Raw genomic sequence first — 18,081 nt, forward strand, 5'->3', positions numbered from 1 at the left:
ACTGTGAACTTGGGCATAAACTGATGCAATGTGGTGTACTGCAAGCAACTCTACTGCCTCTGATGCACCTCACACTTCTCCCCAAACTGCATCAGAGAGAAAACTGACAAGAGTCCTGTCCTTTTTCCACAGCTGTTGTTCAGGACACTGTGGGAACAAGTGAGAATGACAAGAATTTGGTCAATTTCAATATGCTTTTAGCATTTCCAGGCAGAAGCAGGTGCTAGTCCCCAAAACACACCAAGGTCAGGGTAGTTCAGCACAGACACCTTCTTCCCACAATAGCCAGAAAACCCAGGTAAGGTTGGAGTAGTAGACTCAAGCCCATCACAGCAACCAAGAGACTTTGGGAAGGGTCACATTGCAAAGACTCCTCCCACATTCCCTTCTAGCAACAGGAGACTATATGGGAACCAGAGAGTGAGGAGAGAGAATACTCTTTTCTCTCCCAGAAGCCAGAGCTGGGCAGAGGGCTAAAAATCCATTAGACACACGAGCCTGAGCTTCATATTAATGAATAATAGAGTTCCAGAACAGAGTCAAAGGCCAGCATCCAGCACCCTCCCTCTGTTCTATTAAGATGAGCTATATATAATTAGCCTCTTACTCCATCTTTTCATGTTTTGTGTGTGTGTGTGTATATATCTTCTTAGTGTATGTTCCATTCTATGCATCCGACAAAGTGGGCTGTAGCCCACGAAAGCTTATGCTCTAATAAATTTGTTAGTCTCTAAGGTGCCACAAGTACTCCTTTTCTTTTTGCGGATACAGACTAACACGGCTGCTACTCTGAAATATATACTACTGTAATCTCTAATGCGCTTTAACGTAGCACTGTTTCAGGCAGCACTATGTTAAAGCACACCAGGAAATATTTAGTGCACACCACCAGGGCCTACATCAACAAATTAATGAGCAACACGTTAATATGCTTTAGAAATCACCCTCCGTAGTCCGCATTACTGCTCTGTGTAGACAAGCCCTTAGATACAAGTTTACTGGATAAACAATTTTAATTTTTTCTGTATTGTGGGTGCTTTATCAGCATTTATCAGTTAAAACCAAAAATCAGAACCCTAAGTACGATCATCTATTATGGAAGAACGGAGTGAAATCAGGAAGGGAAAAAAGACATACCAAAAGCCAGGAAGATGGAGGGATGACTGGCTAGTATTCACCAAAATATATTAGTCACAATTTTTTTTTTTAAGAGCTAGTCAAATGTTATTCAGCTAATATAACATTCAATAAATACAAGTGAAATTAGTCAAATGACATTCAACAAATGGATTTTTGCTGCATTGGTTGACAACAGTCTACAACTAAATACAGTACACAAATGTTTTAGTTGTTTAAATTGCAAGAGGTTGGATGGAGTGGGAGTGGTTGTGTCAAAGCAGGTATTTCCCGCCCCTTCCCCCAACACATTTTAAGTCCTGTCAAAGAACACTGGATGGAAGTGGGTGAGGAGAACAGAACACAGCACCCATGCTTCCCCAGGCATCAGGTAGCTTGCTGTGGCAGGAAAGAAAACACGCACACCCACATACAAAATAATGGAAGGGCAGGAATAACTTTCTGAATATGGGAAAAGAGCAAAGCAGCTAGCCAACTCCCTCCCAGTAGCCCTGCAGAGATTGTGACAGTTACTGGGCTCCCCATGCTGTCTTCCTGACAGTGCTCTGATCAGCCACCTGTAGAGAACCTGTGAAGTTCTCTTCCCTCCTCTCCCCACCACCCCAGCCCCGCTCAGAACAGAGTGTTAGCCAAAGCAAACAGAGCTGATGAGATTTATCCCAAAACAGGGGTGGGGTAAACAAAAAACACAAAGGTATTATTCAACATAAAAAGGCAGAAATTGGCCAAAATAAAAAGCTTGCAATCATGCAAGTAAAACATACAATTGTTGCCAATCTTCCAACTAGCCAGGACTACCACTCTGAGTCTGATAAGGTAAATACATTGCTTAGGTTTCAGCACCTTAGACTATTATACACAGTCTAGAAATCATAAAAATATAACACCAAAATCAAACTCAAGATTTATCAGAGCTGAGTACTTTCAACACTACTTTATAGGGCAGAATGCTGGGAAATGACAAAATACAACATGTCCAAACTGTCTTTATTTCATACAATCTGCCTCAGAAAAATTCTTCTGGGTCAAAAGATACGAAGGATGTCAAACCTGGACTTATTCACATAGTGCAGCCAAGAAAAATATGAGCACCATCATTACCAGGAGGCGCTGAAGATGGATTGGCCATCTGCTTCGGATGGAAATTGATTCCATCACCAGAGTAGCAATAAGATGGACACCTGAAAGCAAGCGAAAATGAGGTTGCCCAAAAACATGGCGAAGAACTGAGGAAGCTGAGCTGAAAAACCTGGGACACCACTGAAAGACTGGGGAACAATTGAAAGACTTGCCAGAAACATAGAGGAGTGGAGGAGCTTCGTTGCTGCCTTAAACGCCAGAGGCCTAATGAGTACTAACTAACTAGACTATTATAAACTTTTGACTAAGGCACATCTGGTTGAGGCTGAGTTGGATAAACAAGACAGCAGTTTTAACTGACAGTTAAACTAACTGCTTTAATCGCCATTCTCTGAAATAGTGCTGGACACTGCTTGTCACTGGCTTCACTTGCTATAAAACAGCTTTCAGTATTTCTTCAACCTCAGCCATGGCCAACATCCATCACCCTCAATGGGTAATTTTACTAGCACAGATAAGTCTAAGGTAAAAAAAAAAAATCTAAAACCCCAAAGCCTTTTCTGATGGACAAAAAGGGTGAATTTTTCAATAATGTTAGCAGAACACAATTGAATAGCCTTTTAAACACATGTGAAGCTCTGTTAGCCCACATCTTGGGCATTCAACGGGCTTATCAAATCATGGCATGCTAACTGGATATATGTATGATAACTGAAAGTAAAACAAACACTTTGCCCATCAAGACAGGGCCTTAGGTTGCTTGTAAAGGATAAGCCTGAGTTTCATCAGAAAAAAAAAAAAAGGCATGGTAGAAAATCATTTTAAGAGCTGTAATTTGGGAGTGTTAGCTCTCCTTAAGGGTATGGGGAGGAGAAGATCAATGTTCCATTTTACCTCTCTTGATAGAAACCATTTCTGATTAAGTTTGATCTGCCTTGGCAGGGAGTGTGAGAATTCTTTGCAATGTACTACTTCTTCTGAAATACCCCTGGAATCTTCATCAGAATTGGCTTTGTGGGGTACTTCCACATTTACCTTTACTTTGGTCAGACCATCATATGAAGGAGTCCCAGAAGCATCCAGGAGATAGTTTGTAACAGGAGAAGAAAAACAGATGTATTTCCAGATATTGCTTGGGCAAAACAGGCCGAAAAGAAATATGACAATACAGTGTGTTCCCTGGGGATGGACACAATGGTTTTGTTTCTTGCTAAATTTTTCCTGATAGTTGCTTGGAGGTTTTTATTATTATAACTTATGATCAACTTTTCTACCATTGATAAAATCCTAGAAAAATGAAAAAACAGGCAAAAGGAAGCTAGTAGGATTCATATGAAAATGAATTATTGAATTCCATTATTCTCAGCTTTGAATGGTAATGTTTCTGATGTACTCATTTGTGGGTTTGTTTGGTTATACCCCACCCTCCTATTTGCAAGTGAAAAATATGAAATATCAGTCATTTATTACTTGAAATAGTTTTCTTTTTGCTTCTTCTGATTCAGATGTTAGACTGATTTAGTTCTGGTTTTAGTTTTAGTGTCCATTCTTTATAATCAGTTAAAGGCATAGTTTAATTAAATCTTGGTGTTATATGACTTCATATCATGCTTAGAAATATTTCTCTTTTGGTTTTGGTAGGTTTTTTATTGATTTATTTTTAAATCCTTCCCCCATTCTTGGATTTCTACTGTATGTACATATTAAAGTAAAATTATAAATATGGAAGAAAAAAGCAGTGGTTTGATATCCTTTCAGGCACTGAATTGTCATCCTCCATTTACTCAGGAACCCTCCTCCTGATGTGTCACTCAGATAGAGAGCATTCCTCTGGCATATAGTCCATGAATAAAACTGAGCACTATAATTGTCACAACCTTTCACCACTCAAGTAGTTCAGAATGTAATCCTCAGGGCACAATCTAATCCCCTAACTCACTGAGTATGCATGTTCACAAACAAAATTCTTTCTAGAGTGAAAACAGTTTACAGAACAATCCATTTCTGTTTACACGCTTTACTCTATGAGCTTTCCAAATATAAATTGAATCAGCTGTATTTTGGAGGGTGGGGGTGAGAAGAAAGACACCAGCATACACTTCATTGGATTCTCAGGAACAAAGAACAAAATCACAACTTGTTTTAGACCAGGCTTTATTGCTCATAGAAAATAGAATGCCACCCTCAGTACACTTATGTACACTGGTGACATTAACATTCCAAGACATCTGGAGAAGCATGTTGTTGAACGTTCGCACAATATCCACTGGAATGATGGTCTTCTGGTTAAGGCACTGCATTGATACTCAGGAGATCTAGATTCAACTCTGACTCTGCTGAAGACTTAGTGTGTCAACTTGAGAAAAATAACTTAGTCTCTCTGTTCTTCAGTTCCACATCTGTAAAGTGAAGGTAATAACCCTACCCTCTCTCACAGGGGAGTATAAATCCACAAATACTCGAAGATGCTTTGATGCTACAACGGTGTTAAGTACGATGATAGACAACAATGTATTGCAGCAACCACCGCTGCATCTTTTCATTATTTCATTTTCTCTTCCACAATAAACGTGGATCTACCCTGGAAGTTTACGTGGAAGGTTTTTCATCACTCAGCATGTATATTCCCGTGACAAAATATCTACGGAGCCCAGCACTTCTAGCAGAAGGGTGTTCCCCTGCCCTGATCCCTTGAGGACTTCCTACCTGTCTGTGCTAGATAGCCTCCAATTTAATGCTTAAGCCATTTCAGCACATTTGACCATTGTTTTAACTTTTGTCTCAAGCAAAAGAAGTCAGTAAAAGGATAGGGTGGTAGGATTCCACCTTGGGTCAGATTTCACACATTTTTAGTCATGCATAATCCTGTAGATTAATTTTAATGTCTATTTAGCAACTATTTTTCTTACATACCTTGTGCTTAAATAAAATTAAGGGATGAAATTACAGTAATTTATAGTCAAAAGCAGGTTACTGGATTAAGTGAACAACTAATCTGAGCCAATATGGAAATTCTTATATAAAATACTCTAATACTTGTTTTTATTTCTTGTTTCCTGAGCTTCAGAAATGAGCTGGATACTTTTCTTATAATATAAGGGGAAAGTAGAGTAAATGCTAAAATCACAGTTAAAAAACGTTTGAATTCATTAATACAACTCAGCCTATAAAATTAAGCATTGAGGTCTCAGGATATCATAGAGATCAATGCGTTGGTTTTAAAAAAAATAAGCCAACTCCTCACAGATATTGTTTCTGTTCAGACTGAGGTTGTAGTTTAATATGTGGTTTCCATCACATTCCCTACTGGATAATATATTCCACGTAACAAAAAGCAGCAATCTGGCACATCTTGCAGCATTTGCTCAGCAACATATGAATACTGAATTAGCAGAAAAAAAATAAATGATCAAAGCCTAATAAACTAAAAAGAGGTTAGATAATTTATCAGCAAGACTGCTAGAAGTCTGCAAGCAAAAACATCACTGATAATGCACAGCATCAAGAGATCTGGTCTTTGGGAAGACTGAGATGGTGCTGGAATTTTGAGTTTTTCCACATGTAGGTCACTATTTCAAATCCTTCCCAATCATTAGTGACCACCAGTGGACACCACATGAACTATTTAGTGGTCTGTGTCAAACGACCCAATGAGGTGGTCTCAGTCCAGTTCCCTGCGAACAGGACCACAGAAATTATAATTACAAGTAACACTAAACGTCTGTATAACAGAGTTCAAGGATTAAATAAATGTGAATAAGAGACTTTAACCCTTAGATGTGGTAGGGCGGAAGGCCGGTCTTGCAGTTGAGGAACTGTACTGGGACTTGAAAAATCTTGGTTCATTTTTCAACCGCACCACAGATTTCCTGTTTCACCTTAGGCATGTCACTTAGATGGTCTGTGCCCATTTGTAAAATGGGCACAATACCTGTTTTGATTACAATTGTTCCTTCTAACCTTAAAATAATCTATGAATCTCTTAGTCAGGGCTGAGGCACATTGGCAGGATCTTGCATACTCGCTACCCAGAACATACCAGTTGTGGAGCTTTGCATAAGCATGATGTTCACTTTTTAAAATGTTTTTTGATTTCAGATACCCCATTATTTAAGATCTATGAGGCCAGAAGTCAGATTATCCTCCAAATGTGACAAGGGAACGTGAGACAGAGCCACGCATCTGGAAGTGAAGCTTCCTGAGGCAACTTACCTTAAAGAGATTACTTAACGCATTATGGAGAATGTTATAGAATGGGTAGGAAGAAGGTATAGGGGGGTAGAGAAAGAGTAAGGTAAGCAAACCCCTACCTATTGTTAACAAGTATGGGTAATTAGTTTGTGTACCAGGAGGAGAAACGAACACATACAGCAGGAACTGTCTATAGTAGCTGGCCTCACACATAAAAAAGCAGCCCAATTTACTATATAATCCAAATAATAAAATATGTAGTAGATCAATGAAATTTTCATATAGGTTATCCAATACTTTGTTTTTAAAATAACATTCCTAGTTGTCTAGTGGCTCTGATTAATATACGAGTTATCAATATCCAAAGAGTTCAAGAAGATGTTTAATTGTCAAGTGCACAAATAACTAAACATTTTGTGGGCAAGGAATAAAATCTAAGAAAATCATCAAGATATAGCTAAATAATCTTTGAGTAGTTATTATATAAAAGGAGTAAAGTTTATACATATGAAGTTTTAAAAAGCTAATTTTGAAATAGACAAAAATTCAGATTATTTCAAATTATGGGTTTTGTTTGTGGCAGGGTCTAGGACTTTCATATTTGGAAAACACCTAGAACACTGTAGTTCCTACTGCAATCTAAGTAATGAATGATAAATTAAATGAATGATTTAAGTAATTTGCAATTTGAAATTACAGAGTGTATGGCTAAACCTTAAATTCATCCCTGGTACAAAGTGGGATATTGCTTTCTGTTACCTTCCCGACAGCACTATAAATGATCACGAGGCATGTACTGAAAACAGGTGTGTTTACACTTCAGACAATTCCTGCTAAATAAAACATTCTAGATGAGCAGCTGAAGCCTAACAGAGCTACAGTATTTTTAAGAACGTTACTTTTACTAGATTATTACAACAACAACAGCTGATAGTTGCTTACTTCTAACATAGTTATGGACACTGAAAAATGACATGTTTTTCTTTCTTACTAGGTTTTTCAGCCTGATTAAAAACATAAAACATTGTTCTAGTTCCACAGTTAAATTCTTAAAGCAAATGAAAATTTGTCCCATTTTAATGACTGAATGTCACGTGTCACTTAGAAGTGAAAATTGCAGGTAGTGGCATTTGATTTGAGAGGAGATGTCAGTTTGGGTGATTTACAGCTCAATGGCTAATCATTAATTGAGCAAGTGTCACACTTTTACACTGGTTGCAACACCAATAAGTGCCCTATACTGACCTCAGAAATCCTCCAGATCCTCTTTCACACACTTTTATCAACACCATGTACATGGTACTACCTTGGATCATTACCATGAAAATACTTAGTGAATTTAAGGGTTGTAGCCAATAGCAACAGCTGGGTGCTTAGCATTTTGGAAAAATCAGGCCACTTATTTAGGTCCTAAATATGGATTTAGGAGCCTAACTTTAGGCACTTGTTTTTGAAAAATCTTGACCATGGGTTTCTCTGTTTAAATAAGTAAAATGTAATAAAAGAACTACTACAATATGCTATTTTGTTGTTGCTGTTACTATCTTCACATTACGTTCGTGCCTACTGGATTTTTGTGACAATCTGCCATCACCTATATCAGTCACATTCATGCTGGCACCCTACATGTCCCTAAAACAGTAAACACTTAAATTAACAGTTTACTAGTCTTCACAGCAACAAACCAAGTGTAATTCAAACCATTTTGTGAATTAAAAATAAATACATTCTGAAATATATGAAGATTTGAATCTATGTAAAAGTCAATACCCAGACAATTTTCTTTCCCAATAGCCCTTACATACTTAAAAAGATCAAGAGTCAGAATCAAAAGTATTCTGTCTGGAGATTGAATTTAAAAAGATTCTCTGCATTTGCCACTAGAGAAGTCATTAATAGGAGTTTGTTTAGTATCTTTCTAGAAACTGATTATGTGATATTTACAGAACCAAGCACAAAATGAAAAGATTTCAAATTTTAAAATAAACTTTTCAGTAACTGAGTATTTTTGAGCTCCTGAAAAATCTAAAAGCATAGAGTAACACACTCTCTTGGGAGCCTGCCCCAAATATATTGCACAGCAAATGAAACTTTGCCTTTTATTAAAGGTAGAGCAAACAACCGCATGTTATTGGTTCTCTGAGTTGTTAAGACAGTGTTTCTCCTTATCTTGAGTCTGCATTTAGTAATAATCACTGAAACAAAATAGCCAGATTGTCTCATTCACCAAACAATTCTCCTTTGTATTAGATCCGTGATTTATCTTTAGATGTATTTGGTCAGAACATTATTTTTTGCATGAAAAACCTTTCAGAGTTTAATGTCATTGTCACATCTGTTTTGCCTCTCAAAGGAGGACATCTATCATACCCTGCTGGATTAGTACTTCTAACAAGTCTTCCATTATTAGTTTTTTTTCTGTAAAATGATTCTATATGCCCACATTTGACAATGCAGGTGTATTTAATGTCACCCTGAAAACTTAGAATTTGTAAAGAAATTTTCTTCTGCTCATTTCTACACGCCACTAGTGCCATGCTGCTTTTAAAAATGCACTGTGGAACCTACTTTAGTGACAGGTTTGAGTGGCAGCCGTGTTAGTCTGTATGCGCAAAAAGAAAAGGAGGACTTGTGGCACCTTAGAGACTAACAAATTTATTGAGCATAAGCTTTTGTGAGCTATAGCTCACTTCATCGGATGCTCCACTGAATGCATCTGATGAAGTGAGCTGTAGCTCACGAAAGCTTATGCTCAAATAAATTTGTTACTCCCAAAAGTAGAAAGGAGGACTTGTGACACCTCAGAGATTAACAAATTTATTTGAGCATAAGCTTTTGTGAGCTACAGCTCACTTCATCAGATGTATTCAGTGGAGCATCCGATGAAGTGAGATATAGCTCACAAAAGCTTATGCTCAAGTAAATTTGTTAGTCTCTAAGGTGCCACAAGTCCTCCTTTTCTTTCTACTTTTGGGAGTATCTGCTGCAAAGATAATCCTATTAACACGGACATAAAATACAAGAAATTGATTCCCTTTGCAGAAACATCTGTGAAAATCAATCACTCTGTTGAACGACTGCATTTTCTTCCTCCCAAACGTTTGGAGGCTCATTAAACAAACGCCTATTAAAGAGATACCTGTTGAAGGAACCAGAGATGTGCCCAGCCTAGAATATGGTAGTGACTGAACAGGCTTCTCTATGCTCTGCTAGTGAGCTGGAAATTACTCTCAGCAGTGCGGTGTGACCAACTGACACAAAAACACTTCACTACTGAACCGATCAATGCAGAGACTCGGATGAAAGGTGGGCAGCCGACGGCCCACAATCCCGGTCTCGGGCGTGCTCAGAAGAAGTTACGGGCGCTGTAATACTTTATGGCACTTCAGAGACGTGTAGCAGGATCCCGGGGATTGCACCCGGACTGAGCAGGCACGCCGGGCTCAGGCTGCAGGCGCCGATCAGCTGCCGCCACCGAGATAGGGGTCGCATTGCAGAAAACAAACCCAAAGCTCGCGGACCATGAAGCGCAGACAGAGCAGGGGCGGAGCGGGCAGTGCCCAGCGGCCAGGCAGGAAGTGGGAAGGGGGGGGAGGGCGGCTGGTGGGACCGGTGCCTGCGGCGACTCACCTTCTGCTGCCTCCGGGCCATGTCCGTGGGCTGCTTGGCGTTGAACGGGTACGCGATGCACCTCACGATGAACACATACAGCTGCAGCCGGAGCCGCTTCTCCCTCTCCTCTTTCTGCAGCCTCTCCTGCTCCTCCCTGCCCTCGCTCAGCACCGAAGGGCTGGGGCTCGCCGGTCTGGCGGGGCCGCTGCCCTGGCGCCCCGGCTCCCTCGCGCGGGGCTCCCGGCTGGGAGCCGGCAGGGCTCGCGGCAAGCTGCCGCTGCAGCCCCCGGCCGCCGCCACCAGCACCTCCCGCCTCTCCTCTTCCAGCACCTCGTCGGACTCCTCTTCGCTAGAGGACGGGTCCAGCATGGTGCCGGCAGCGCGCGGCCCCTGCCTGCGGGCGCGGAGCGAAAGGGAAAGCGGCGCGCACCTTTCCGGACACGTCGAGTTTTACTCCCCGACCAGTTCCCACCGCGGCCGCCGCCGCCAGGGAGGGGGCGGGGCCTGGGAAGGGGGTCGAGCTTGGGTTGCCTTGGGAATTGCTCCGGCCGGCTCCTATCAGAGCCCCGGCCAGCCTGTCACTTCTCCCCGAGCGGCGGGGGCAGGCTCCGCCCGCCGGCGCCACGGCGCGCCGGTGGGGAACCTGTAGCGCCCACAACAAGCACCACGTGGAACGGAATGTTAATGGGGCTCGGCGCGCTCCGCTCCGGCCTCCCCTGCGCGCTAGCCCGGAGCGCCGCTGCCTGCCGCCTGCCCGCCCGCTCTCTCGCTCGCTCCCTGGCCCGCCCAAGCGCTGTCTGGCTCCCGCTGGGAAACCAAGACAGAGGAAAGCTGCCGCCACCTGGGTCCCGCCGCTCCGATTGCGCCACGAAAAACCCTGCCTCGAAACAGGGATCCAGCCAACTTTTGCCTCCCCCCCGGTCCGCTGTCTGAGTAGAGAATACCGCCGCTCCTGCTCCGCCAGAAAACCGAAATCCCAGCCCTGTTGCATCTTTGCCCAACAGTCCCACCAAACCCCGGATCCAGCACTGGGATCCAGTTGAGCGTTGCCACTTTCCCGGGTGGGGAATTGAGAGCAACTTAATCGCTATCATGGAAACAATATGCAAGTTGGTTAATACGATTATTTGCATATAATCAGAAATTTAACTGAGGGTTTTTTTCTTAAAATGTGTGCATCTAGTGGTGGTGAAGGAATCCATTTGAACTGAATGACATCTCCTCTTTAGCTTCCTGAACACCCAGCGCGGCCAAATGGGTCAGATTAGGGAAATGCACGCTAGACTACACCCATAAAATAAACTGCCTCGGCAAACAGCCAAAATGAGATACCTCTCACAGTGGGTTGTGCAATGTTCAAGATACCATTCACTGGGCTGCTGCTAGGGCTCCACTGGCTTCCTGGCGCTTAGCTCCCCTTCTGGGGGGCTTGAATGATGGTTTTGTGCTTTGCTAGGTGCCTTGAGTGTGTAGTGTCTCCTTCTCAAAGGGGGGGTGGGGAATAATAAATCTGTCAAAGAGCTACATGGTTGTGGCAACAAAAGGAGACATCCCTCATAGTAACTTGTGTTGATCTGTGACCCTCCCTCTCCTTTCTTTGCTGAGGAATGAAATATTTAACAGTGGTGACATTTAAATTTATGATTTAAGTCTGACTTAGCATTTCACTGAGATGAAGGGAGCAGTTCACACCTCTCAGCACTACTGGTCTATTGCATGAGTTCTATCAAGGTCCATCGTTTTTGAGGTTTTCTTCCCAACCTTAACAGATAGAGACTTTTTTTAGCCTATATTCTGGGGAACAAATAGCACCTTCAAAAACGTTGAATACTTGCTGTTTTGGATCCCTACCTACCAGTGTGGCTCAACAGTGATAGGTGTGTAACCTCTTGGCAAAGTGTGTGTGACTTCCGCCTCTTGGAGTTGAAGGTAACTTACATTAAGGATTCCTTCTTAAATTGACTTATTGGAGGACTGGAGGCCACATGATATTGATATAGACTACACAGCCTTTCACTGTAGGGACTGAAGATTGTTTCTATTAAATGGATGTTTGGTGGCCCTTCTATGAGATGAGTTTACCACAGTTTAATTCCAGCTCCCACTTTGTAAACTCAGCACCTTCCTTTGCTCTAATCAACAAACTCAGTATAGAAACCAAGAACTGCAGGGGCCCTGGAGACTGAACTACTCCTGTTGCCCTTAAAGGAATATATATAATTGTCAGTAAATACTATTGTCCTTTTAAAAATGTTTTGTTGTTAGATAGTAATATTTCCCTTGTACTCCGCATTTATTTGATGGTCCTATGCATACACTGGATTATATTTAAGCAATTATTTGCAGGATTAGCTAGCCTATTCGTACACATAGAAGCTGCCATATTACATTAAACTTGAGTGTGCTACCAGTACAGTAAGCAACTGCACAGTGCCAGATTAAAGAATTTTGGAGCCCTATGCTTGTGGAAATTGGGGGCCTCCCATCTTCTCTCAAATTTGTCCTGAGTGGTACTGTGACCCCAGGTGCTAGGTTGCAATGCCATTCACTCAGAGTTGGCCTAGCCGCCCCCCTCATGACAGAGGGGGCAGCCAAGCCAATCCTGAGCAGTGTTGCAACCCCGTGTGCCAGGTCACACCACCACCCACAAAAAACTGGTGACCTGAGATGGGGGTCCAGTGTAAGTGACCTAGTGCACATTGGTTAACCCGGGCCTGCATCTGCAGCTATTATAGACTGATATAGGCTCTTTTGTTCTCAGAGATGTTCAGAGTTAAGATATCTGAGGAGAACTAGGAAACATTTGTATTATTTTTGCAAATATTGGTCGTGCCTCTCTGTGTTTATAATGAGTTGCTTGCTATGGAGTTAGAGCAACAGGGAGCTGTTAGGGTAATCAAGCAGGAAAGGTAACACAATGGCCTAGATAAGGAGCATCCTATTAACAGCTGTGAAGAGTCAACTCCTCGGTCCCAATCCTGGTTACATGGCTGTTTTGCCAAGGCTGAGAATGTGGAGACCAGAATTCAAGGCACTGAGATCTGCCCTAAGAGAGGTCAGCTGCTGCAGGCTGACACAGACTGATGGAGAGTCAGGGTCTGCAGCAAGCAAATTGTAACTTGTGGTCCTCAAGAGAATGGGAGGCACCTACACTAAGTTATGTCTTTTAGTAGCTTGGGGGGGATGCCAAGCATAGGTAAGACAGTAATGTGTATGTCTCTTTGTTGTTTTAAATCCATTTGTTTAAATCCTCTTTGTTGTTTTAAATCCATTTGTCTGAGTGCTACACACCTTTTGGCAAAATAGATCATACTTTGTTTTGAAGAAGGCTGCTTCTGTGTCACTGTATACTGCTACTGTACCCATGCTTCTGAAGGGAAATTCCTGCAGGTGCCAAGCCTGTTGGGCCTTCTAGGTATCATGGTTGGCAACCAGGGTGTGTAACTCAGAGCGTCACTCAGAGAATGGTTAGATTGCGGGATCCCATGCCAAAGAAGAGTGGAGGCCTGGGACAGTTACTTGAAAGGGGTGCACATGGACTGGAAAAGAATCTCAGCAAGGGCAGCCTAGCCAGGGCCATGACAAACACAACCATTAGTACTGAAAGACCAGATTTATTCGTGTACGCACCAGTTTTCTCCATGGGAACTACTATATGTATACTCAGGTTTGCAGGTGTCTCATGAAAATATGTTATTGTAATTTACATTTTTGTGGCTGACATCTGTCATTCTGACAGGGAGGATGGTCTGGTAGTTAGGACACAAGCCTAATACATGGGAGACTGGGTTCATGCTCTTGTTATGCTATAGACTTACTGGGTGACTTTGGGCAAGTCACAACCTCTCTGTACCTTAGTTCCCCATGTCTGACATGGGCCTATCCTTGAGGTGGCTGGCATTCTAGTTACTTACCTGAGCCAAGAAACTGACAGAAGTCTGCCCTACCCAACTTTAGAGTTAGATCATCATCAGCTCCTATTTCCATCATTCTAAGTGCTTCACAAAGACAATACACGTACTACTATGAAACAGAGATGGGCCCAAACCAGAACTCCTTTAGGCTTTGAGAGTCTGGATTCAAACGTCGTGGCTGAGTCTATTTCTATTAAAGGCCTAGATTTAAAAATTTTGGGGAAAATTTGGATTCACATCTGAACTTCACAGCTTGGTCCCATCTCTACTTACCACCGATGACATTTTAAAAAGAAAATCAAATCATGCTACCATGAAAAATGTGTTTACAAATAAAAATATCTTTTAAGTTCTTTTTAACAGATTCCTGGTCCAAGGCATTTTTCAGCTCAAAAGGTACTGCATTCCACAGACTCAGAGCTGAAGGAACAGGAACACAACCCTTTTTTATTTATTGAGCACCATCAGCATGCATGGTGCTAAACAGAGAGGATGAGAGGGTCCCTGCCCCAAGGTGCATACAATCTAACCTGTTTTGGTCCTTTATGCTTTTAGGACCAAACTTGTTGCTTCCTTTGACTTAAGAGGTCATAGGGCATCAGAAGATAAGTAAAGTATTTGAAACATTATGATCTTTCACTAGTCCAGTGTATATATAGCAGGTAGGAAACCTTCGGGTTTTAAAGTCATAAATAAGAGTCATTTCTGGTATATATACTCCAGTTAGTCCATTCAGGTTTGTAGAAATCAGTGATATGTTATGTTTTCTTAACTCTTTGAGTACCATGGCATCTCAGTGGACCATGACCATTCCAGGCAAATTCTGCTTCCATCAGGGGAGCTATTATGCACATCCAAAGGTCCACAAGAATTCCATTTTACTGAGGTGTGTTTTTTTGTTTTAACATAGGGCCCAAATCCTGCAGTAGGAGTTTTACTTGCATCAGCACTGCAGGATTTGGTCCTAAATTTATAATACCAACTACTGCCATATTAATCTTAGGTTGTTCATACTGTATTATCATACAGTGGATTACAACACACTTCTTGTTTAGCAGTAGGATTGATTTTGTTCTATTTCCTGCCTGTATCTTTTGTGAGGGGAAAAATAGCTTAGTTTTCTTTAATGCTTTTTAACACCTAGAAAACGAAGTGAATCTTCCCTTAGGCTGCATGAGTAGCTCTTGGCAAGGCAACAACTTTTGCAACTCCTTATCAATGTAATCTAACCTAACCTGTTTTGTTCTCTACTTCCTGCTAACCTCACAGGTTTATTTTCAGGTCATGTTTACCTAATAGTAGCCTTCCCCCCCCCCACCCCCCCGGCTCCTTTAAATGTTCTAATTTTCATAATTTACACTGTGATTTATTTTAAAGAATTATCACTAGTTACAGTTCTGGTTCTATCTACTGAGCAGCAATATGAGACTGTAATGACCTTAACAAATGCCATATTGAGCACAGGCAGAAGGGAGATCAGAGTCTACCCTACTTACAGGCAATCAGCTGACCACACCCCCATGCAGTTGCCAGAACGCCAGACCAGACATGGAGATATGCACCCACACCCAGCTATAAGGGGCGGTTGGGATACCAGAGGGGCAACAGCACTATGCAGAGCTGCTTATGAGAAACCAACAAGGAGACAAAAGAAGACTGCAAGTCCTGGAGTTTAAGGGCTGATAAACTCTTAACCTCAATTGAGTTTATGGACTGGTTTAATTGCAGATAAATTGAAGGGGACCAGTTAGGAAAAAGCTGGGACCCCTAGACAGACTGCTCCAAGAGCAGTTGAGGATGTGGTACAAGAAGTGGGGTGGATTTTTACTGTCCCTGCAGAAAAGGGAAGCTTTAAATGAAAAACAAACATAACTTTTTTTTCCCTTTTCTTTTATATATACACAAGAGAGCTGTGGAGGTGAATCAGCTCCTGAAGTAGCTGGATGACTCACAAGCATTACAGAAAAAGAAACAGCAACAACTGTTCAAACCAATGGTATCACATCAGCAACTGTTATTACAATGGCTGGCGGAACTAGTACCAGCTGCTACTCCTCAGGGTCCTGCCCCTAAAGAGAATGTATCCTCCATAATTCAGGGAACCACTTAGAGCCTAATGCTTTGCAAGATGATGAGAGACGATGACCCAAAGTCTTCTTGGTAACTTTTGAACGGGTGGCCCCAGCCTGTCAATGACCTCCAGCCCAGAGGGCAATCTGACTTCCTCCACTCCTCATTGGGGAAGCCTAAGTAGCATATGGGAGGACTTGATGATGTGGCAGTCCAGGTCTAGGAACAAGTAAAGGTGGTCATATTGGACTGGCTAGGTCTGGATGAAGATATCCATCAGCGCTTTTGCCAAGAGTGTTCCCCACCAAAGCAGGGCCAAGGGCGGTTGTCCGAAGACGTGTGCTTGTGTTAATTAAAGCCAGAGTCTTAAATGGGACCCCAGATAGTAGAACACATAGTTATGGAGCAGTTTGTACAGATCCCTCCATCTGTAGGTCTGCAGACACCAACCAGTAACCCTACGTGATGCCACCCACCTCATGGAAGGCTACACGGGCACTCAATCTGCTGCGGAAGTAGCTGCTGCTCATACATTAGAGAAGGAAACAGACTGGGTACCCAACAGTGGTGGTGGCCCATATTGGGTAAATCCCAAGGGAATATTGGCAACTGACTGGTTGGTGGGCAGGCTAGGTGACAGGTAGCCGACTCAGGTTCTGTGGGTAAGATATCCCCAAGACAGCAGGCCCATGACATTAAGTACCCCACCAGCCCTTCACCCCAAGGCTAAACAGAAACAAGGGCCCAGTGAAGCTTGGAATGAGGAAGATCCAGCCGCTAGAAGACAAGGGACAGATTCGATAGCCTGTTTCTCCTGTGGATAGCAGGGATACAGGTTTTGCTACTGCCCCTACATAGAGGAGTAATTTTGGGCAAGTCTGGACAGGAGAAAATAAAATCCCCAAAAATATTCCAGGGAAAGTCACAATTCCGGTAGAAATGAGTAGTCAAAAGACACTAGCCCTTCTAGACTCATGTCTAACCAGAGATTTGTCTAGGTGTGGGTAATTGCAGCAATAGGGTAACTCAAGAAAGGGGAAATCCCTCTTAAATGTATCCATGGAAATATTTTACAGTATCTCTGCAGGACAATACAATTGACTATTGATTGGAACCAAGACTGGATGAAAGTCTGTGTGTCTCTGGATCTTCCTTACCCCATGATATCAGGCTGAGACTGGATGTATTTCCCTGAACTCTTACAGGTACTTCCTTTAATGCAGGAGCCCAAGGTATACATCCAAGAAGAAAAGTTAGGGATCCTGTTCCCTTTTAACAATGCGACCTACTTACTTCCTGGCTAAAAGGAAAACATTCCAGAGACAAAAGAGGATAGAAAGAAAAGAGTGGAGGAAGGTGAGAAAGGTGATCCCCTCCTTAGGCATAATGGAAATCACAGACTCCATAGTCAATACAGAAGACACTAAAGAAGGGCCTTCCATGGGCCCAAATAAAATGCTCCCTCTGCAACTGGACCCAGAGAAACTAACAGGATTCTCAGATTTCCATGTGGAGCAAAGAAATTATGAGACTTTGAGCCAGGTTTTCATACAGGTAGCAGTGATAGACAACAAAGAGGTGGATCCTCTGAGGGCACGGCTATACCCCCATTTTGTCCTTAAGATGGACTTGTTATATTGCATAGACCAGGACAAGCAGACACAGAAGATACGGACACAACTACTAGTACTGTGAGTATATCATCACAAGCTCCTCCATCTAGCACACTGTTGTATCAACCAGGCAAGGTACTAACAAGCTTCAACAGGACTTTATTTTCAAAGTGGAAACCTCTTTACCAAGCTGCTGCTGCTGCACCCTCTATAGCTCTCTCCCAGCCTCTCAACTCCTCCCTATTTCCTGTCCTTTCAGACTCCCAACAGCCAGTGCTCCCAATTCTAATAATTACAAGCAACATCTAAACACCACACACACAACCCCACTTGCCAGTTCTTGTAATATTTGGTGTTTTTCTTAAAGTCCCAGCTGCTACAATTAAATGATGGTATGAGAATCTCAGTTTTTGTATTTTAGACAAAAAGTACAGTTGTGCCCTCATGTTTGTGGAGAAAAGTTT

The 18,081-nt window shown here is 42.3% G+C and overlaps 1 protein-coding gene across 3 annotated transcripts in view; it reads right to left on the reverse strand.

Moving 5' to 3' along the window:
- The window catches only part of CADPS2 (calcium dependent secretion activator 2), a 561,163-nt gene extending 550,711 nt beyond the window's left edge, over positions 1-10,452 (reverse strand). For all 3 annotated transcript variants that reach the window (XM_077834502.1, XM_077834493.1, XM_077834509.1), the window contains exon 1: positions 10,039-10,452. In XM_077834502.1, the coding sequence (XP_077690628.1) occupies positions 10,039-10,389 (351 nt within the window). In that variant the 5' untranslated portion in view covers positions 10,390-10,452. The remainder of the gene's footprint in view (positions 1-10,038) is intronic.
- Between the last annotated feature and the right edge of the window lie 7,629 nt (positions 10,453-18,081).

This window comes from Eretmochelys imbricata, chromosome 1, assembly GCF_965152235.1.
Source record: "Eretmochelys imbricata isolate rEreImb1 chromosome 1, rEreImb1.hap1, whole genome shotgun sequence".
In the NCBI taxonomy this organism is placed as follows: Eukaryota; Metazoa; Chordata; order Testudines; family Cheloniidae; genus Eretmochelys; species Eretmochelys imbricata.